General features: G+C 46.7%; 1 protein-coding gene across 3 annotated transcripts in view; it reads right to left on the bottom strand.

The window, feature by feature from the left end:
* The window catches only part of TERF1 (telomeric repeat binding factor 1), a 529,145-nt gene that overhangs the window by 466,437 nt on the left and 39,656 nt on the right, over positions 1–23,052 (bottom strand). For 2 of the 3 annotated variants that reach the window (XM_069621207.1, XM_069621209.1), the window contains exon 2: positions 2,762–2,857. The exons of the other annotated variant lie outside the window; for it this stretch is intronic. In XM_069621207.1, coding sequence (XP_069477308.1) covers positions 2,762–2,857 — 96 coding nt within the window. The remainder of the gene's footprint in view (positions 1–2,761; positions 2,858–23,052) is intronic. 3 annotated transcript variants of the gene reach the window in all.

The raw sequence follows: 23,052 nt of genomic DNA, 5'->3' as shown, positions 1-23,052 counted from the left end.
ACACTCTTCGCTTGATGTACACAACACTCACTGCTTGTGATTGCTTAATGCATTTCCTGTTAAACTGCAAAATGTATTTATAACCTGTGCTCAAATATATGAATGTACTACATGTAAATGCATAACCCACTTGTACCTCCCCTGTAACTAAGCTCCCCGCAAGTAACAGCGCCTCGATGCCCAAGGGTTGTTTGTGCGCTATACAAATGTAATAAATAAATAAGGGGTTAAAAACATAGCTCTTTAATGCACCGAGCTGAAGAAATCACCAGAGAGAGAAACCCCACCACTGCAACGCAAGAAAATACCAAGAAACCAGACCACCCAAAGAAATAGCCGACGCTAAACCGAAAAGGAACAAAATAAGCCAAAGTGTTAACCAAACACAAAACAATCCAGACGACCCCTGACTAACCCTGCTAATAACTCTCCAACACTCTGCATACCCACCACACTATCCAAACCTTAACCACAGAACATCCAGACTGCAGGCACTCTACCAACACATGAAACACCTGCATGCAGCAACACACAAAGCATCGCACTATGACAATCAACTAAACCCGTACCAGCACACAGTGAACGTTTTTTCCGAACTGAAACTATCAACAGCACATCAAAGCTCTCTTGCACTTGTCCCTCTCAACCCTAACTAACCACCTCAGCCCCCTTTCTTTTCAGATCCGCCTGAGCCCCTGGAGACCATAAAGAATGACACTGGTGCGCGGTACAAGTCACAACAACATATTATTATTATTATTATTATTAGTATTATTATCGTATTGAGCGCTGACCTAGCTTCAAGAAGTAACACAGCACTTTACAGAGGTATACAACAGTACAGATGCATAACTGAGTGCTTTTCAGTAGGTAACAACAGAACAGGTATACAGCAGGGGATAGGATACAGAGGGGCACAGATGAGGGTTAGAGCTGTACAGGGTGGTGGGGAGGAGAGGAGAGGGGCAGGAAGCATTTAGCGAGTCAGGTGGTGCAGGGGGGCGACGTGAAGGCCTAGGTGTTGAGTAGGAGAGACTCCTTGAAGAGGTGGGTTTTGAGTTCTTTTCTGAATTATAGGAGCATGGGGGCGAGTCTGATTCTGACAGGGAGGAAGTTACATAGTCTTGAGTCCTAGGCAGAGAAGGCTCGTTCCCTGGTCCTTTACTTTTTGCAGCAGCAGATTTCAAGTCTGCACGTATCCTGGCTTTTGGTGGTGTGCTGTCGCCAAATATGCTGAGTTTCTCCTTAAGGTAGCTTGGCGATTGCCTTATAGAAGATGCAGAAGATGCATCTTATAGAAGATGCAGAAGATTGCCTTATAGAAGATGCAGCAGCAAGACTTGAAGGTGATATGTGCATGCAGTGGGAGCCAGTGAAGGTTGATGAGGGTCGGGGTGATGTGGTTGTTTCTGCGTAGATCCTTGATGAAGCATGCAGCCACGTGCAGGACACTTCTGAGGGGCACAAGGGAGGACGACGGGAGGCCTCAGAGGAAGCCATTGCCCCAATGCAGGTGGGATTGGACCAGTGCTTGAACGGTGGATCTAAAGCTGCCCACAGGGAGGGCTTGACCTTCCACAGGAGGGAAAGCAGATGCCATATATACACCATAAAGAAAAAGGTCAAAAAGTCTGCGCCGACAAAGGCAAATGATTGACAAAGGGCTCCGATTAAGGAGAAGGGCTATGAAGGATTAAGGAGAAGGGCTATGAAGGAGAACTAGAAATAAAGAGTGGTGCTATGGCGAAGGCAATGGTCTATGACAAAGGACTGTGTTGAAGTGGAACAAATATAATGAAGGAGTATGACACAGAACGAATATAACATGGGAAGGTACGAGAACGAGGAAAGGCTATGAGGAATGAGAAGGCCGGCGACAAGGAGCTATGGCGAAGAGAAGGACGAGTACCAGGGACTATGCCAAAGTAAATAGTCAAAGACCAAGAAGAAGGACCAAAGGCTATGACTAAGGTGAAGGGCCAGGACCAATGTAAAACAGATATGCTACCATTGACAACAAACAGGGTTCTTGTCTTTTTTTTCCTCTCCTCACTGAGAGGTTATGGCTTGCCCCGAGCACCAGCGACGTAGACGTGCCTGCAGCTTCCATCCAGTCTTAACTCAGAGATCCGTTTTGACTCCCTACGGCATGCACAATATTTCAGGTCTAGGTTTACGATGGTGTAATAAGAGAGTACGCCTTCCTGGGCCATATACTCCAGTTCTACATTCTCTGATACAGAAATGGCAGGGGTTGTCCAGCTCTTCTCCACCGTCTGAACCAAACTTCTTAAAACTATCCCAGAATAGACAGTAGCTGTGTGGTCGACCCCCAACTGAGTTGATCTACCTTATTTCTGGCACGTTTGTTTAGATCAATAGAATAAGAGAACATAACAAATGTGGACTTCATTTCAGAGTAGAATTTGAAAACAAATAATACACAACAGCTAGACCACAATGTATAGGTTTACAGGGTTCTATGTGATCTTATCGAAAGCTTTTCATCCATTTTTATTTTATAATTAGTTGATTTTGCCGCAAATATATGGGGGTCGGGGGTAGGGAAGACCCTACCCTCAACACGCCTACATTAGTTAGGTATTTGCCTAAACCCACCCTTCACATATATTTAGGGCAGAATCTGCTGTAAAGCATTATCACGTTTTGGATTACATGCAGATTTCATCTTTAATGGGAAAAACACGTATTTAGTGGATCATTCATAGAAGCAGAAAATATACAAGAATATTTTAAGTACCAAGATTTTGTCCTTCTGCAATCCGTGACAAAAACTGACACAGGTTGACTGTTCTCATCTGATGGCATTCCAGCTTTTTTGCTCCTTGAAGTAGTGCTGCAATATAAGAAATTAGCAAGGTTACAACAAACGTGATTCAATAGTGCCACTGTCTGGTTGTTTTCGGGTATAGTCTCTTCCTGATGCAGAGTTCCCTAAGTGAGAAAGAACAACTTTATTCAAAACGTAAGTTTAAGGAATTTGAAAAAAGGGATTCATATGCGAGAAAAATAGATCCAAGTAAAACAAATACTACCAAATAAAGCTAACAAATAATGAAGTAAAATACAAAACCTAGTTTCGGGAATTATACATTTCATATCGTATATCATATGTATTTGGACACTAAATTGTTCTGATGGCTGAAGTACTATAAATATTCTAATAATAATAATAATAATAATAAAATAATTCTAGAGGCCGTTAAGACACAGTAAATGGCAGACACCTACTCCTATCCGAACCTCTGCAGCAACTAATACTCTGGTCTGTTACAGGTTATTTTATCTCACTGTATATACAATTGGTCACGTTTATGTACACAATTTCAAACGTAGATCTTCTCAAAACCTGTTTTGGAGACTGATTACTCTCGGCAAGTAAAAAATGGCGTGCTGTATTCATGTGGAGAATGGAGCGGAGAGTACATTTTATGCCTTGCTATTAGCTTGCAACTTGAAAATGTGTACCCCTAACCCAAGGCTTTTTTCACCGGTGAGGAGTCGGGGATGAAACTTTTGGTCGAAAACTTTTATACAAAATAAAAGGGGTTCGGAAAATGCCTCTTGTACCCTGCTCAAAGAGGAATTTCCCTACCTGAACCATAACTAAGGATTTCTCTGCATCTACAAAATGAAAACTGTCCTGTGTCCAAAGTTCTATTTGACCCTCACACAAACAAAAATCCAAGGTGAAACGGGAAATGTCTTTAACCTTGGAAGGTTCAGGAAAGTGTTCACAAAAAGAATAATAACGAACTGTCTTTCAACATAAACGTTCTGCAAGGATATAGGTGCTTGCTCCAGAGAATGGGTCCCTTCCCCAGGGTTCCTCTTGGTTCTCTCAAGTTTCACGTTCAACAGTTCCTTATGACTTTCTTGGCCCACACCAATGTGGACCAAAAAGAAACTTGTCTTGGCAAGTGTATCTCTTGAACATCCAGTTCATTCAATCCTTTCCTAAATCCTGATGTTCCTTCTCAGGACCTCTTTGGTAAAACAACTCAATTCTTCACTCTGTCCCGATATTCCTTCTCAGGGCCTCTACAACACAATCTTTCACTTGTATTAAACAACACAGGTCTGGTTGCCTGGTACATTCTCCTGCCAGGGCTTCTTCGGTTCACACGGTTTGTGCTGGTTGCCTGGTATACTCGCCGCCCAGGACTTTTTATATTCACATGGGCTACATATAGGCACATAGACATATAGGTGCACAGACATATAGGTGCACAGACACACACACACACACACACACACCAATTTGCAACTATGTCCTCCAGATAAATAATCTGGTTCTGTGTTTTCCTTAGTTCGCACGGTTTGCATCTATTCGCTTGTAAGGGCTTTGTTTGCAATTGGCTTCCCCTTTTAATGTCAAATGCATTCCTTCTTTCTCTCACTTGCTTGTTGTTCATTCACTTGGATTTGCATACCCAGCGACATGCCCCGGGGTCCCCAGGGCCTATGGGAACAATGATCAGCGTTCATTGGCGTTGCCGTATGCTCCCGCTGTCGACCAGAGAAGCGCTTTCATCTGCTTCCTTCTCGTGACCGCCTCTGCCTGGTTTCTAGTCTTGCGGCTTCCATTTCCAGCGTCTGGACTCTTGTAAGGAAAGGGCTGTGCTTCCCGATCACCTGTGAACGACCAGAAGTCCCTTGTAGGCTCCTGGTGTTCCCACAGTGGGTCTTCCTTGCTCTGCAGCTTTCTCCTTCTTAGCTGTTGAGCGTCTGGCTCCACCACACTGGTACTCTCCCTTCAGTATCCTCAACCTCACAAAAGAGGCACCATTTTCTCCTGCCAGCAGCAGACATTTATGTTCTGCTTCATTTGCCTTTTAAACTTCCCAGGCACAGGTTTTTATGAGTAAACACTAGAATGCTCACTGTGCTTGGGGCTTTCTTCATTCTGCAATGCTAGATTCTTCTTCTTCATCCCAGTACTTTAATCATTCTAGGACATGAAGTCTATATTTTGGAATTGGTTCGGAAGACTTGAATATTTATTTATTTAATTTTTTGTGCATTTGTTAGGCGTTTATACAGTAAAACAATTGTTTCAAAGCGCCCACATGGCAACAGGGAGGGTACATGGGATTGAAAACAATGAATACAGTGGAAGATAAAGACGAACCTACTATGCCTATTGAGTATTCAGAAAGTGCAAGTGCAGCAAGGGGAGGTGGGGTTAGGGGCAAGTGCTGGAATGTCCGTGCTGGTGGGCAGCAGATTAAGTGCATAGTATGGTAAGTTCTATGCGGCCTGGAGACGCATTGGGTAGATAGTGTAAGCCTACAGGGCGAAGGCCAGTGGGTGCCGAAGCAAGTGCTACGAGGTGGGCAGAGGCTGGGGCGATTGGGTGTGGGAGGCCAGGACCCCGAAGGATACTTAAGGGCCCTAGTCACCAATCACAGTGACTGTGAGATTAGCAGAGGAGAAAAGAAGGGAAGGAGGAGGTAAAGAGTAAAGTCTTGCAGAGCTTCCGGAATCTGAGCAAGTCCTCCTCAAGACGAAGAGGAAGGGGGAAGCTGTTCCATAAGAGGGAGCCAGCTGAACAGAGTGATCGGCCTCCGGACCTCTGTTTAGCGAAACGCATTACATACACAGCATTGGTGACAGTGGACTGTACAGGTCTAGAGGGAGAGTATTTAGTAAGAGAACGTTGCAGATAGCGTGGTCCCAGGCCCCAGACAGCCTTGTGGATGATGCCAAGGGATTTGAATTTAATCCGTGCAGCAACTGGGAGCCAGTAAAGAGTTTTTAGGGCAGGAGAGATGCAGTCCATGGGCTTAAGGCCAAGAATAAGTCTCGCTGCCCTATTCTGGGATAGCCAGAGGGGTCGTAAAGTGGAAGAAGGTACATTCAGGAGAAGGCTATTACAGTAGTCAAGCCTAGAGAGAACAATTACTTGGGACAAACGCAATGTTAGGAAGGAGATCAGCCAGACCAGTGCCCGTGCCGAGATACCAAGGGTATCATGGAGCCGTTTTATAAGGATAGAATGGTTGACCGTATCGAAGGAAGAGGAGAGATCGAGTAGGCCGAAGACAGCTGGAGAGTTAGAGTCCAGGGATGCAAGCAGTTCTTCACGGGTGTTAAAAGAGCAGTTTCCGTGCCTATGGATGGGAATCCAGATTGATGGTTGTGGAGATCACCAGCAAGTTCAGTGTGTGAGGTAAGTTGTGGAAAGGCCAGCTTCTCCAGCAGTTTCCCAAGGAAGGGGGCGATAGGAATAGGGCGGTAGGGTCTGCTGAAGGTCTTTTCAGGAGGGGGCACAGAAGGGAGTGCTTGAGGGAAAGATCCAGTGACAAAATAGTGGTTGCAAAGATCAGCGAGTACAGGGGCAAGAGAGACAATGTTGTACTTGATGGTTCTGGGGGAGCAAAGGGAAACCTGTTTGGAAGAAACATTCATGGAGTAGACAACTCTGTTGACTTGTCAGGTGTGACAGGGAGGAGGAGAGAAAGTAAGCAAGCAAGAGGGTGAGAAGCCACAGGAGGCAAGTGAGTGAGGGACGGGTTGGGAGGGAGGGTAGCAAGGGTTTTCAGGATGTCCAGAGTTTTAGTGGTGAAGTGTGTGGCCATTACGTTGCAGGGGGCCTGGGATGAAAGAGGGGAGGAGGAGACTGTAGAAGGGTTGGTCAGTTCCCTGCACATTTTAAAGAGTTTATTCGTGTTGATGGATGCACCAGCTACCCTTGCCTGTATGAGGGCCCTTTTCTTGGCACGGATGGAGAGTCTGTATTGCCTATGAAGGTGGCGGCAGGCCAGTTTGTCAGAGGGTGAGCCTGATGTTTGCCACTTCCGTTCCGCAGCTCTGCACTTGCGTTTCAGGGCTGCAAGTTCAGAGTCGTAGCAGGTGTTCCGTTTGGAGGCAGGTTTCAGGCGGATCCTCATGTTTGGGGCAAGAATGTCAAGGATGTTGGTAATGGCAAAATGGAGGTTGCCGAAAGAGTCAGTGGTAGTGTCTGGAGGGAGAGGGGGGATGAAAGTGGATGTGAAGGCGGCAGCAGCTGACACTCGTTTCATCAGACGAATGTTCGTGAACGAGGTTGCCAGAGCTGTTGGAGGTGTGCTCAGAGGGCCCAGTGGACCCAGGTGCAAGGACTGACCAAGAGAGGTGAGTGACCAGAGGGGTGGGGGCATGGAGGAGACAGAGCTCAGAATGGATGAGGGCATCTAGAGTGTGTCCAGACATTTTTAGTAGTCTTAAATAGTGAATGATTCGTAGATGAATAGTAGGGTGAATTGGAGAGAGCGATTGCCCCATTCTTCATGGGAGAAGGAGTGAGCGTATAACAATGACCCATGAGGGATTAGATATGGGAGGGTTATTTTCAGGAGAAAATGGGGGAATACCATGTCCCACCCGATGAAGCCATGACATCTCCCTGGAGGTTGTCTCCCCCCGTTTGATTTTCCCTCATATAGCCACCCACATGGTCAGGAACAGGTAGAAGCTGCCATCCCCATGCTACATGGGGAGGTCACAGTCGGGAAATCAGTTATGACTCCATCGGATTAATCAAACACCACACTGACAGCTTGCCTCTTCCATCTTTATCATTTTACACTTTTGTTTTTGTATTCTATTTCATATGGATCATATTTATAATGTAGACGTACATGTTATGAATTAAAACATTTCAGCTTGGTGTGCTTAAATGAGCACTCGCGCACTCAACTTTCTTCATATTTAACCTGGAGTCGGAAGCAACCTCAGCATTGCTCGTTCGCTCACTGAGTCAGAGGTGCGGCTTGACTCGCGCTTCTTACGCTTTGAGATTCTTTCCTCTGTTTTTGGGTCGCAGCACAGCAAGTTTCGAGCTCCTTCTTCTGAGTTCCTGCATCAGAGAGCTCAGACCCTAGGCTGGGCACTCCCGCCCAGCTGTATCGCCACAGCGCTATTGTTGTTGCTAATATCCACCTAGGCACAAGAGGTACGGGAGAGAGAAGAGATAAGTGTTGGATTCACGTCGCCCTTTCTCTCCCTTCTTTTTGGTAGTCGTAGTTGCCCAGGGACTTAGGGGGTAGAACAGACGGGCAGTGCTTATTGTGCTGTTCTCCGCGATTGTTTTTGCACATACTTTCAAGTGGCAGGAGAGATCATAACATTTCAGCATTGAGAGAGACTGCAGAATCCTCCCTGCACCTGCACAGCCCACGCTGTGATTTGAGATACTGAGAGGGCGCAGGGGGAGAGATGCAAGAGCTCTGCACCCGTAGGAAATCTTTTATAGAGCCACTATCTGTATACCCATTGCGCTCTACATTACTTTCTTGTAACTTTTACTTTGTAACAGCCTAAGCCACTGGCTCTTGCCACAATTACTACACGAGCGGCCAAGAGGCTGGTGGTCGCAAAGCAGGGAGCCACGGTAATCCAGCTCCAGACCACCCTGCCTCTACAGGTAGAGGCTGTGGCGTTAGATAACTCCCTTTCGACTAGCTTGGCTTGTTGTGTCCAAACTGAATTTGAAATTGAAGGAATAAATATGACCCAGTCACAAACCAGATGGCGCGCCCAGTTTCCATACACAAAAGAACACATGTGAACGGCCATCTAAGCCACCCAGAGCATGCCCTCAACGTACTGATGCTTCAGAAGTTGTCAATGATGTTAAAGATGCCAAGGGAGGGAGCAACTTCCATTCTAAAATTACAGACTTTTATTCAGTGCAAAACGAAAAAGAAAAGGAAATTCAGCTATTAAACACCACTGCAGCAGAACTTGGTACTGAGTTAATAGAGGAATTTGCCGTTTGGGCTCAAAATATTGAGTCTGTAGTCAGGGCTCTAATCACACCTGGTGTTAAACAAAGCCCAGATTCACTGGGAGTTAATGTTAGTTCCCCAGTACCGGGGTCCCCTCCAATAAGTCTTCTACTTAGCCTGGTTCTGAAGGCTTGTGAATCAATTGACAGGGCTTTACAGGGGAGCAGAGAATTGGCTCTCAGCACCAGTGAGTAAGTGCTGCAGATGAATCCCGTGGGGTGAAATAGCCCTAAAATACCATAACTACAGGCCTGCGCACAAGTAAGTGCAAAATGAGGCCATTGCCCAAACACGAAGGAACCATTTTAGACATCTAAGCCTAGTGAGGCCTGAAACGGAAGTAACCGCAATCAAGAACACTGTCTTAAAGGACAATCTCAAAGGACAACAGAGCACCCATAAGAAATTGAGAAATCAAAAGGAATCTTCAAGTAAGAGCATTCTTCAGACGAGCGCTTGAATATGGATAGCGCCTCCAGGTAACCTTTAACGGTACCGACTTGAAGGCCCCTATGGGCCAAAGAAAGAAAGACAAAACCATAGGAATGGATCACTGAAAAGGATCAACATTTTGTCCTCTGCGCCAGTCGCAAAACGGCAACGGTACAAGGATTTTGTTGCTGGCCTTCTGGACGAAAGCAACACCTCCATCGCATCATCCGGGAGGTCCCAATCATTATATCTCAACCTTTCAGATACCAAGTGTGAAGAGTGAGAGTCCTGACCCCCCCCTCTCACGAGAGCAGATCCTCTCGGTAGGGAAGATGGCGTGGAGGGCAGATGGACATTTCCAGAAGGTCCGGGTGCCACGCTCTCCTGGCCCAATCTGGAGCAATGAGGATCAAGTGGGATCCGAACCTCCGTAACACTTGAGGAATGACGGGGACTGGAGGAAACGTGTATAGCAGTGGGAATGACCAATCCACTTCGAATGTGTCTCCTAAGGCTCCTCTCAGAGGAAATTCCCTTGAGCAGAATCTCTCGCACCTCCGGTTGGCACTGGTGGTGAAGAGATCCACTTGTGGGGTTCCCCAAAGGGCGAAGATCTCCAGAGGGACTTCCTGAGCCAACTCTCACTCGTGAGAGATCGTGCTCTGCCTGCTCAGAGCGTCCGCCGCCGTATTTTCGTCTCTGGCCAGATGAACTGCCGAGAGTGAAATTCCCTGCTGTATGGCCCAGAACCAGAGCTGCATTGCCTCTCTGCACAACGGGAGTGACCCAACCCCCCCCTTTTTGTTGAGGTAATGCTTGGCCACTGTGTTGTCCGTCATAATCGGAACACTCCTCCCAGGCACAGGTGCCAGAAAACCCTTCAGGGCTAGCCCGATTGCTCTCAGCTCTAACAGATTGATGTGGAGTTTGGACTCCGACAGGGACCAACGACCGCTGGCGGTCAAATCGTTGGCATGAGCGGCCCATCCTGTGAGGGAAGCATCCGTCACTACAGTCACCTCCGGCCACAGTTGCAAAAACGGCTCCCCCTTCATCAGGTTCCCTTCGTTGGACCACCACAGAACATCCTGGGAGAACGAAAGTGGAATCTAAACGGGATCCGACATCTTGCCCGAGAACTGTGACCACTGCATTTTGAGGACCCTTTTACGGGATTCTCATCCTCAGCCTGGCCTCTGGCACCAGAAAAATGCAGGATGCCATGAGGCCGAGCAACCTTAAGAATTCAAAAGCCGGGAGACTGTGGGCATGTTGAAACTTGTCCACCATCTGCACAATGTGATGAGCCCTCACCTTGGGAGGCGAGCACTTCCCCAAGGACGTGGCCAACACAGCCCGATGTGCTGGAGCTTTTGGGAAGGTGTCAGATGAGACTTCTTGAAATTGAGGGAGAAGCCCAGCCTCTGGAGGGAGCGGCAGGTGAGACAGAGGTGAGCCAATGCTTGCCTCGGGAGAACGCGCATGGATCAACCAGTCGTCCAGGTAGGGGTAGACGTGACTCCCCCCCCCCCTCTCCTGAGATACGCTGCCACCACCACCATTAGTTTGGTGAAGACCCTCGGGCGGAAGTCAATCCGAATGACAGGACCCGAAACTGAAAGTGCGAGTCGCCAGCCGCAAACCGCAGGTACTTTGTGCTTGGGATGAATCGGCACATGAAAGTAAGCATCCTGTAGGTCCAGAGACACCAACCAATCCTGAAGTTGAAGGGCCTGGAGGACTTGAGAAAGAGTGACCATCTTGAACTTGTCTTTCCTGAGGAGGTTGTTCAACCAACGCAAGTCCAGGATGGGTCTCAAACCCCCGTCTTTCTTTGGATCAAAAAATAAGGGGAATACCAACCCTCACTATAGGCACCAGTTCTATAGCGCCTTTCTCTAGCAGGGTCAAGATTTCCTGCACAAGGAGCGGATCTGGAAACTTCAAAGATAGATTCCCTGGTGGATTGTCGTGAGGCCGCTGTAGGAAGAGAAGGCAGTAGCCGTGGGCTATTATATCCAGAACCCAGACATCCCAAGTAATCGTTCGCCACTTTTCGAGATGCTGAGACAGTCTGCCCCCAACCGGCGAACCATGGGACATGGCATCATGACTGTTTTGGAGCAGCTGCGGCAGCGCCTGAAGGCAAAGAGGCAGCTGCCTAAGCGGCTTTGGCACCTCTATTTCCCCGAACACCATGGGTACTTTTCCATGGACCGCTTTGACTGGCGGTTCCTCTCGTTCTACCAAAGGAGGAGTAGTAACGAAAATAACGTCCCTTCCACTGCTGTGCCCTGGGACAAAAAGGCAGAGGTTGACGCGCAGCTGCGCTTAAAGATTTTGCTGCAGCTTTTGTGGCCTGCAACCTCTCAAGGCTCTCGTCAGCCTTGCTACCAAACAAATGCACGCCATCAAAGGGCATGTTCAAAAGACGGCCTTGCACATCCGGGGCAAAACCCGACTTCCGCAACTACGCAAAACAAACATGGCATCCTTGCCATCTTGCACGAGATCAAGGAACCCATCCCTTTCTTCCCCTTCGGGAATATGCTCAGCCGCAAGAGTAACAATTCCACAGTGTGTGTGAAAATCTTGCCAAGGCACAAGTGGAGTTGGCGGATTTCAACGCCATGCTCCCCGCAGAGAACACCTTGCCTGCCCAACCGTTGAAGCGTTTGTCGTCACTATCCGGAGGGATGCTAGGGTACGCCGCCTGCCTCGAGGTGGCCATAGTCACCTGAACCACCAAACTCTTGGGAGTCGGGTGGGATGATAAGTAGCTGGGGTCACTACCGGAAGGGTGGTATTTTTTGGTCAACGATTTGTTAACAGCCGCAAGAGATTCCAGTGACTGCCAAGCAGCCGCCACCCTTTTCTGTAAAGTGAGATGAAAAGGTAACACCGGGTCAGAGGACGGACCTTGATCTAAAATGTCCGTTAGATCATCTTGCACAAAAGCTTCAGGAGGACTGGACCCGCCCAGATACTCCGTGGCCTTAGTCTGTAGGACGACTCTGCATGAACCCCAGGCGCAGGCCTGCCAAATTTCACTTCCGGAGAAGTATCCAAACCACTGGCACTAGCAGGTTTCTGCAGTCTCGCTGGGGACAAGGACCGAGACCTGGAAGCACATCTCTTGCGACCATCCTGAGCCTTGTCTGAACGCGACCTCGAAGATTCCCGATGAAGATCGTGCCGAGGACCCGAGCCCGAAGGCGTACGAGCCACGGTTCGAGACCGTTCCTTGCCGGCTTCATGAGAAGGTACGGACGGAACTGTGGCCTGCGATTTAAAAATCGCCAACATCTGCTCCCTAAAGGCAGCCCATTTTTCCGGAGTTGAGGACTTCGTTGGACAAGCCACTTTCCTCGAGGCACCATCCTCCGAGGAGGACGGGGAAGGCGACCGGTGACAGTGCTTCCTTGAACGCTGAGACGAGGACGAATGGCAGGAACCAATCCGGGACCGAGACCCCTGAGAATCCTTCCGACGCGGAGAGTCGCCCCACGAATCAATGGTGGACATACCCTTGGACTTGGATGTACGTTGGGACTTACTGGGTTTAGCACCCCTACCTACCTGAAGCTTTCCCTTATGCTCCTGCAAGGCCTTAGTAGTCAGCAACTGGCATTTAGAAGAGTGTCGTGACTCTCGCCCAAGCACCACAAACAAATGCGATGCGGGTCGGTGATCGACATTTTAGACTTGCAGTCCCGGCAAGTCTTGAAGCCAGAGTGCCAAGTCGTAGAAGAAGAAGAACTGAGGCTACAGGTGGCGTGTCCTATTTATAACATCCAGTGACGTCACCCTCGGCGGAGGCCTTCGAGGGACATCGACCCGACGCCATTGACGAAGGACGCCCTCGGCTGAAAAGGTTGCCAAACTACACAGCTCTGGACATTACATGTCAAAGATGTGGAATACGTTGGGAGGACAAAATCTATTCGAATCATCCCTTGTGTACCTGTTTATCATAGTTCTCTTTCCCCTGAAAAGTCCTTTGTTTGCATGGTTAAGTAAATTATTTCCCTAGTATTTTGCCTAGTAAATCAATAAATTCCACGATTGAAATTCATGGATCAAGATTGTTGCAATTCGAAATCAACCATCTTGTGCCCGTTGTTATTTAATTGTTATAGTAATTAAAGTGTTGCCCCAAAAGAATTATTCCCAGTATGAGCTAAACCCGAATTTGTCCATGTGTTAAAGTGCGTTTTAAAACAAATCGCCTTTGCATCTGTCATATTAAACCCAAACTGTTGTTCCCACTGTGAGAATCTCTTTGCCCAAAACATACCTGTGAGTTGCCCCTGTCATTTTCACTAAAAACCGTGGTTCCTATGTACCTTTCTCATTGTTGAAAGCGTGTGTCTCATTTCCAGCCCCAGCTAAATTTAGTGGGATTCTCAATTTCGTTTTTCCAAATATTTATTTTCATTCTTTAAACAGTGATTTCCCCAGAGTATTTCCCTTCCTCTATCATGTTCTAAGCCTGGATTTAGTATTGCCTTTCTTTCGTTTTTCATGGTTTGAGCTTGCCTGTCATTTCCAGCTCCAGCTACATTTAGTTGGATTTGTAAAATCGTTTTTTCCTACTCTCCCTGATCATGGATTCAAATTATATCCCCTTTTATTTTTTGATTTTTCTTTATCATGTGGCGCCTGTGTAAAAATCGTATTTCCAATGTGTGCTAGCTAGTCTGTTTGGAAGCCCTATTTGTTCTCTAGTGTAAGTAGTTAAAAAGGTCCCTTGTGTGCTGGCCCATGGTAGTAGTATTGAATCATTTACAACTCAGTTTTCCATTGTCACAGGGGGGAGCACTTAACCTTCCTGCAATCTGAATTGAAGGAAATCATTTGGCATTGCTTTTCACAACACAAAATTTGGTATGGCATTGAAGTCTCTCTTAACCTGGTTATGTTCTAGAAGCCTGTGCATTGTGTTGCCACAACCTTAGTGGCTGCTGTCATGTTTTTGTTCTGATGGAATATTAAAATAATACATTATTCATTGACAACACACCGGCCTGCTTCCTGGACTATAGAGAAAAGGGGTGCTGGTGGAGGTTGGGTGCGAGACGGGATGCAGGCCTCCACAAAAGAATTCTGTGGAATCATAAAAAGCGTTTTATTGCGAGTCACCATCATTGAAGGGGTAGAAGGTCCCCGACATGCTTGTGCTGCATAACATCTTGTGATAACTTGAGGGCTCGAGTCCGGGATTGACAAAGTGTTTCCACCTGTGACAGGGTAACACAGCATACTAGCCCATTGAAGTATTGTTACATTTAGTGGGCGGTAGGTTGTGTTGCACTGTGAAGGCGCCAGCCAAACTTGTACCCTAGAAATCAGGGCTGTGTGGCCAAACAAATAGCGTAAGCATAACTAGGAAGGAGCAGGGTGGAGATTATGCCCTTGCATAGATAACCCACCAGGTGCAGAACACTTTTCATAATAAGCACCGTAGAAATTAACATGGCTAGGAAGCACCTTCTGTCCAAATTGTTCATTAAAGGGGAATGGGCAAAGCAGGGACAGGAGGCCTGGCAATCTAGAATTATGCAACAGGTAACCTCTACAAATCTGGGTGCGTTGCAGGACAGTGGCCTGTTACATCAAACCCTGACCAATTTCTACAAGATGAGCAAACTAAAATGGTCCAACTCACTGCATACATGTACTTCCACATGATAGTTATGGACAAAAGGTACCAGGAGAGTAACCTCAGGGCAGAATCAATCTGAGTTATTGGAGCAAGTAACAGGGGAGTTAAGGCAGGTAGAGGAAAAATGCGAGAGAGCCAAAATTCTGAGTTAGAATTAGGAAGCATCATTCAGCAAGGGGGAGTTGGCAGTTCAGCAACAAACAAATTCAGAGCAGAAGGCCCAATTAGCTGCACTGAAAGAGGAGTGCCAAGAAAGGGTTGACTCTCTGGAAGAGAGTCTAGTAAAATTGAACCAACAACTGACATGGAGCCTGCTTAGAGGATACGATTGCATAGCAAGAGCAGAATAAGCAATTGAAAGACGAGAATAATCAGTGGGCTATAAAGGAGGTCCATTCCCAAGCAGATTTTGACCAGGAGCGCCGGAAGTTGGCCGCTATAAAACAGAGCGATCACCTCAGTGAACAGAATAGCAGGCTGTGTCAGGAAAAATTGTTCCTGTGCCAGGAGGTGTGCCAGTTTAAGGCAGACCTGGTGAAAGGAGAGTCATGTCTTTTTTTTTTTTTTTTTTTAATGGTTTCATCAAACCTTTACAATTTTAGACAATAGGAAAAACAAAGAAAATAGATCAATTCATAATATAACATCAAAGGAAAATACACAGAGAAAAAAGAAAATCCAACTAACAAATAACAATTCTTAAAATTCTGAAACTTGATTTAGCAGAGTTTTTTTAAAAGGAGAAGAGAAAAAATGTTATACCCAATAGTGTGAAAATAAGAGATAGATGTAAGCATAACAAAGAATAAATACAACCTTATACAATCAATCAGTTCATCAGAATTAGGAATAAATCAGTCAAAGGATTCTATAACAACCATTAATTAATAATTAAAATGCAGTTCTTGGAATACAGTTTGGATTGTATACCAATATAACTTTCAAACATTAAACCACAGGTCCAATAGGATGGCCTATATAATAGATATTATTGGCATATCTTACTCTAGCTTAATACTCTTCAAAAAGCCAGAGAGGGCCAATCCTTCCTGTACATTCTGGATAGAAGAGCAGCGTTTCCATATAGTATTAGTAAATTAATGAGCGTAGTAATGCTCTAGAGTACCAAAATAGGCATTCCTTAGATCTCAGTCCACAACAGATCTCTGGTGTTTCTTGTGTGCAAGTGTCACCAGAAAAGAAACACGTTTTTATGAGACAGAAAGGTTTGTTCATCTGATAGAGTTCTGTCCGAAGAACTGGTGGGCTGGTGCACTTGTGGGTGGAATTTAGACCTTACAAATAGGGTCTGCTGTAGCCTGGCTTAGGAGGGATAACCAAATAACTGGTCAGTGTTATTTTTGGGCTGTTTGGGCTCAAAGCAGTTGCATTTGAAACACTCACTGCATTTGGTGTATTTTCTGGACATTCTTTTGGACTAATATGAAGTAATATTTAGCCGAACTATGTATATGTGAGTTGATATTACACAACTGTTTGTGTTTTTTGGATTTGTTCCCACAGGACACTCTAGAACTCGTGTCTTGTTCATTGTATTTTTGACACAATTATTTATGCACTTTTTGAATTTGCTTTCACAGAACACTTGATAACCCTGTTACTTACTTTATTTAAAGTGTTTTTTTTTTACTTTCCTTTTGAAATCCTACATGTGTAGCCAAATTAAAAAAGGCAACAGTAGTCATATTCCAGTGGTTGGATCATTCCTTTTCCAGTAATACATATTCTTTAATGCCTTACTGCTGATTTCTGGAGGTTTGAATTAATACTGCAACAAATAATTGCAGCTCTAAAGATTTGAGGACAGGACTACCCCCTCGTACACAGTGCTGGGATTTCAGCAAAGATTGTAAGAATATTAGGCCTATTTAGGCAAACCAATTAATCGGGTCCCAATATGCTACACATCTTTCATCAAATTAGCAGCTTTAACTCTCCCATTCTTACTCATATTAGAGTTAACAATTCCCTTCAGTTTGTTACCCCCCAAGGATCTTTGACTCCCCTGGTGGCCACCACCTAGAGCAGCACCCCCATCCTCATTAGTGGGTCTTTGTAGCCTGCTTAGAAGGTCCTTTATTCCAGTAGCAATTCCCGAATAGAGGCATGCTGGAGGTGGAGAGTGGAGCCTAGGTTTACCCTGACCATGGCTGCTTTCAACCCTTTCTTTAGGCACTTCCAAACAGTCAAATGATTGTTTGAGGTAGCTGCCCCCTCAGTGGATCCCCAGATGGACTTGGGGACAAATATATTTGTGGGGCCCCAATTAGACGGAAGAGCGACAATATTGCACATAGGCCCCAAGTTCGTGGGCATAGCTGTGTTACCTATGCCATATGTAGCTGCCGAAGCCATATGGCCCAGAGACTTCGGGCAAAGATCTGATTTTAAAGCAACTTCCCTTTCCCTTACTTCAGGGTTCTTCACTTTTCCTGGCCCACATCCCCAGCCAGATCCCAAATCAGGGTGTCTGTCACCTAAACTTGTGGAGCTAATCGGGGCCCCTGAGAAGAGCCACCCAGGCATAACATCTGCAGAGGTTTTTCTACCAAAGGCAGCCTGTTGGCATCAGTAGCTTTATCAATGTGATTCATATCAGTTTGCATTGTTGAATCTACAAGCAAGGGTTGCATATTTAAAGCCCTCTGGCCCTTGGGAGGAGGCACAGGATGGATTAGTTTAGTTCTAAACAATGTAGCAAGAGCCTCTTTTACAGTTGATGCACAGAATCTTTTTTGGCAAAGGCCTACGCCTCATCTGTCTGCCTTTTTTATACGAGACAAAATGAGTACATTGGGGCAGGTCATCATCTCCATCCATCCTTACAATCGCATCGGCTGGAGGGGCGTGAATGATATCACTTGCCAATTGATCATCGCACACATCACTATGTTGAGGGGGTTTCTCACTATTGATGGGGGGGGGGGGCTAGATTTTACCACCTCTTAGTGTGGTGTAGCATTTGTATTCGTGGCCAATAGGCATTCCACTGTCAACAAGGTCAGAAATCTCAATTATCTCAGGTGAACTCGGTATCAAGGTTGGATTACTTAAGTGGCCTGTCCCCGCCTCCTCAGTCATGCACGGGGCTTGGTTAAGTAGACGATCTCATTTCAGCCCCTATATATTCCAACTTACTATTAACTTCAGGCAACAAAACTGAGCCAATACAATCCATTTTAGTATTCATCTCAACCATCGCAAGTTGTGTTGATTTCAGTTCAGCCCGAATATTACCATAGAGTTCTACGAAAGAGCTAAGTACCGCATTTAATGCAGACACAGTGGGATGAGATAAGCAAATCCTCTCATCCACATCTTGCAATGTATGATGCATTTTAGAATGGTCACAGTTAAATCTTGTGCACCCCAAAGAATCAATCTGTTGCCCCCCTCCCCTGTCCTTTAATCTTTCGTTTTCCATCTTCCAAAATGTTTGTGAGGGCGGTAGGTGTATCATGACCCGATGCATCGCATGTCGGTTGCATCAAACCAGCATCAGTCTTATCATTGTCCAGCACTTTATCAGAGCATTCTATGATGCCGATATCCATGATGTCATTCTGCCCCCAAAAGAAAACCTGCAGGGTCATGACTGAGTGGTCCAGCATTGCACTCCCTCTAATTGCTTGCAGGACTTTAAGCTCTGTACTTGTAGGAGGCTGCCTTTATTATATAATGGTCCATGAATCTTTGGCCTGATTTCAGTCTTAGAGCCTTAGGTCCTCTTGGTGTAATAGGCAGGTGCTTTGTTAGGGGTCGTATACAGTAGTTACTGCTAGGTCATGTGAGGCACGGACCATAGCCCAACAGAAGGGTGCCGGGTTAAATTGATCATCCAGTTGTTTCAGTATTAATGGAGGCACCTGTTGACTTTGGTCATTCAGTTCCCTCTTATTCTCATTAAATGTTTTGTTGAGGGTGCTGATAATAGGGGATAGTTTGCATAATGAGGTTGAAACAGCAGGCTGGTGGCTCATTTTTGTAGCATCCTCTACAGGCCCCAATTCTTCATTATTCAACACCTCCTGAACAGTAATAACGTCTGGTAGGGAGGCCAGATTTGTTTGGCTTTGTAGGCCAGGTGTCACTATGACCTTTACGATGCAGATAGTATACGATGTATCAAGAATCCACTGTTTCCTGCTAAGTAATGACAATTCCCAGAGTCAAAAACTATTCTGCCTCGTCCACTTCCCAAGGTCTCTGGGTGTTAGCTAATGAGCAGGAACGTCAATTCCAACTGTTCAGAAACTAGAAAAATGCGGTCGGATCAAAGGACTCGCCACCTAGTGTCTATCCCGCAGTCTCCGAGCCGTAAACTAAGCCTGTAAACCAGCCAATTTAAACGCTACAATCTCTGACTATTATGTCAGGGAGCGTTACTCAGATGAAAGGAGTAGCCAGCTAGTGACGATCGCGCAGTCTCTGAGTCTCTGATGTAGAATAGCAGAGAAGGGAAATACTCCCAGTACTTAGTTGCAGTACTGCACTACACGCCGAAAAAATGTAAATTAATCCAAGATGATCAAATAGACAACTAAGTAGTTGAAATGCAGAAAGTAAAGGATGTTTTATCTCTCTTTTGGGCAATACCTTTAAAATACCAAAAAAGACCACAACACACTGCAGGCTTATAAGCTTACAAGCTTGCACGCTTACTGCAGAGAAATACACTTTTCCAGCTAGCACGGCTCTCGCCACTCTCACGGTTCTCACATGTTTCTCTGTGTCTTCTCTTAGGTCTCAGCTCCGTAAACGCGAGACCGGCACCGCACTGAAAGTCACTGGGAAATCAGAACGAGGAAGCAAGACGGGCAAGGAGCGGTAAGCGGTGAGATGAGGCGTGAGCCGGCAATCAAGTGATTAGAGGAAAGAACGTAGCTACGTCAAGCCGCACTGTAGCTAGGCAGACAGAAACACAGGAACTAGAAAACGGCCGCTTCTGACGTCCAGACCAACTCCAAACAAATCCAGAGTCAGGTGTTCAGGAACTGACTGACCTAAAAGCAGAGTATTCAAAATTGATGAGACATATGAGGCGAATAGAATCTGAACTATAGCAAGCAACACAGACCAAAACTGCACAGAGCGAGGAGATTCAACCTCCTGGAAAATAAGAGGTCTTAGAAGGAAGGAAGAAAGGAAGAAAGGAAGAAAGGAAGAAAGGAAAGCCCTGAATTACTCCAGGGTCAAGTAGTGGCCCAAGGTAAGGTTAACGAAGCCAGTCGCCCTGGTAGCCGAGTACAAAGCTCAGGCCTCTGCATACTACTAAGAAATAGGGGTCGAGAAAGATAAATTAGATAGAGCAGAAAAAGAATGGGCTAGATTTCATCAGGCCTTGTGGAACCCCGAACCATCAGGGAATAGAAGGGCGACCCCCGATTATGGTTGGATGCCCCCTGTAACAGGGACCTCAAGCCAGTTCACCACCTTGCATGCAAAAGACGCGGTTAGCTTCTTACCCGAGTCAACAAGAACCAGGAAATATGAGGCAGCTGGACCCAAGCATGCCTTGCATGACTAAACCGGAAGGCCTGCCTTCATCAGAGAGCGATGGGCGAGACTCCCTGCTTAGGTTTAAAGATATTTTGGCCAGAATATCTGACCAGGACTCCCCCCATGAAGAGAAGGTCAGGGAGTTTGAATGGCAGAGACGGAGGTCAGGAGTCAGCTGAGTACTCCCCTGTGGGAAAGAGGGAGTGCGGAGGAGGGAGTCCAAGGGAAGTGACCCAGAGAGCCCTCAATACAACAGGGGAGAAGAGACTAGGCCCCAAGATTCAGGGAGCGCCTCGACGATAGGTAAGGGGATGGGACCTAAAACAGCAGCAGCTCTGAGTCTGAGGGCTAATGGACTTGGGTGCGGTGGAAAAAGAAGGCTGCAAAACAAAATAACTCTGGTAAAAGACCCTATTAGACAAATAAAAGCCATTAGAAACTTCATGACCCATTACCATATGAATGCCAAATACTCAGTCTGGGAGCATCTGGAGCTGTATGATCAGATGACAACGTCATTTGGCACCAAAAATGATCAGAATTCTATAGAGTTTGCCAAATGGACATTCTCCCCAGAAAAATCAAGCTTCTTTGCTGGGCTGGAGGATCAGAATCATTCAAGGTGGTCTACCTACAAGCCCCGCCATCGTGAAGCACTTCTCCGTGCACTAGAACCACCAGGAGGCTCGCAATGCAGCCTACAACCTGCAGTGCGGAGAGATCAGGCACTGAGAGTTTGTCCAAGAGTTGAAAAGGGCATTTGCCCAAACCGCTCGAAGGGTGCACACCAACAGTAGAGAGTTCATTAACGCCTATTTCCATGCCCACCTTAAATGCATAATGATGCAGCTGAATGGAAAGGACCCTGCACTGGGTAATAGAGCAAGCCACCCGGATCTATGAGGTCCAAAAGCCTGTGGAAATTCACCCCAAAAATCCCAAACTGACCAACACCCCCACTGCTGCCAAAGTGGCGGAGGTGAAGAATAACCCAATTTTGGACCTAGAAATGTGGGGGGGGCCCTAAAAATACACCTCCCGTTAAACCGAACCAGAGGCACAGAAGACCCTCTGACTAGTCACAAGCAGGTGGTAGCCAGGCAGGGTACCCCACAAATGTGTCACCTGATTCTGCAAACTACATTAGCCTGAGGTATAAGGGGAACAGACCCATCTTGGGGTATGTATGGACTCCCCCGGCTCAGGGGGGGATCCAATCAGGTAAGTACGGCCCCAGGAAACTTTCCTCCAAACTTCCCTCAGGAGGGCAGTAATCTTCCACCCTGTTTCTTCCCCAGGTACCCTCCAAATCCCAACATTCAGAACAATCCTCTCTCTCCCCGCTTTGAGGAGACCCCCAAATCAGGGAGACGGGAGACCAAGATGGAGGGTTACCTGGGAAACCCTCCATACCCAAGGTACTCTGGGAGAAGGGACAGTTATCCTGCCCGAGAGCAGCAAAGATTTGACCCAAGACCCCCGTATCAGTCAGAGAGGGGGGGGTCACAACTGGAGCGGTAGGTCCAGAGCTTGAGCCAAGACCTGGGTTGCATGTTGAGGGCTCAGCAGAGCCCTCAAATGAACATGGCTGCCCAGTACAGCTCAAACCAAGGGTCTGCCACCCCGGAACAATGACGGAGAGAAAGCCCAGACAACCCACTGGTTCCAGAGGAGGAGGCTTGGGAGGAAGGGGGATGCAAAGCCCTAGAGGAAGCTTCCTTCCTCGTCCGTGGAAAGCCCCTAGGAACCTCTGAACCTGAACCCAAATCTCCTACCCCTGAAAACTGCCACCTAAGGAACAGAGGGTAAGTAGGAGAAACCAAGTGATCAAGAAGACCCATTTTGTGAAGGAAGTCCGTGTCCTCCAGTTTGAAGGGGCTGAATCCCTGGGGGATTCTGGGAAGAAAGTCTTCTCTTTCAAGGATGGAGGGGGATTCCTCCCACAGAAAAATAGGACCCAAAAGACCCTGACTTAGACTGGGTTAGTATGGGGACTGACCTAAAATCGCCTATCCCTGAACCCCAGAAATATCATCCCAATAACTCAGAAATAAATTAGCGATTCTCCCCGAAACCAGTTCAAGTGACTGTCCCCAGGAAAAGGGGGACAGCACAGAATCAGGGGATTCCCAAACCCCCCCAAATCTCAGGATGCCAAATTTTCTTCACAGATTCCCGAACTCCGACACAGAAAATTGCCCATGGTCACAAAGTGTTGGAGTAAATAAAGAAGTTAACCACCCAGCTGGCCCAAAATGCCCACTTGCTTTGCCCACTGGAGGAGAAAGAAGGTAGGTTTTATGCCCCAGTCAGGGTGCAAGGGCAGTGTGGAATTTCAGCGTTGGTGGATACAGGATCCCAAGCCACCCTTCTATCCAAAGGGGCATTTGATCAAATCAATTCAGGAAGGGGGTCATTGGGGGGGGGGGGGGGGGGGCAGGATGGGGGGTGGGAGATTCACCATATTCCACTCAATTCCAGAACTTTGACGGAAATTACATTCCCGTCGGGGGGACTGCAGATCTGGAGGTCAAAATTGGCCGACGCGCAAGGTGAAATACCAAGTTATAGTCGTTACTCCAGAGGGAACACCCTGTCTCTTAGGGAATGACCTCCTTCCCTAATAGGGAAGGAGTTGTCAAC

The sequence above is a fragment of the Ambystoma mexicanum genome, chromosome 5q (assembly GCF_040938575.1).
Source record: "Ambystoma mexicanum isolate Mex_15411 chromosome 5q, UKY_AmexF1_1, whole genome shotgun sequence".
NCBI lineage: Eukaryota > Metazoa > Chordata > Amphibia > Caudata > Ambystomatidae > Ambystoma > Ambystoma mexicanum.
Note: the sequence above shows the minus strand (reverse complement) of the source record. Positions and strands in the feature narration are given on the sequence as shown.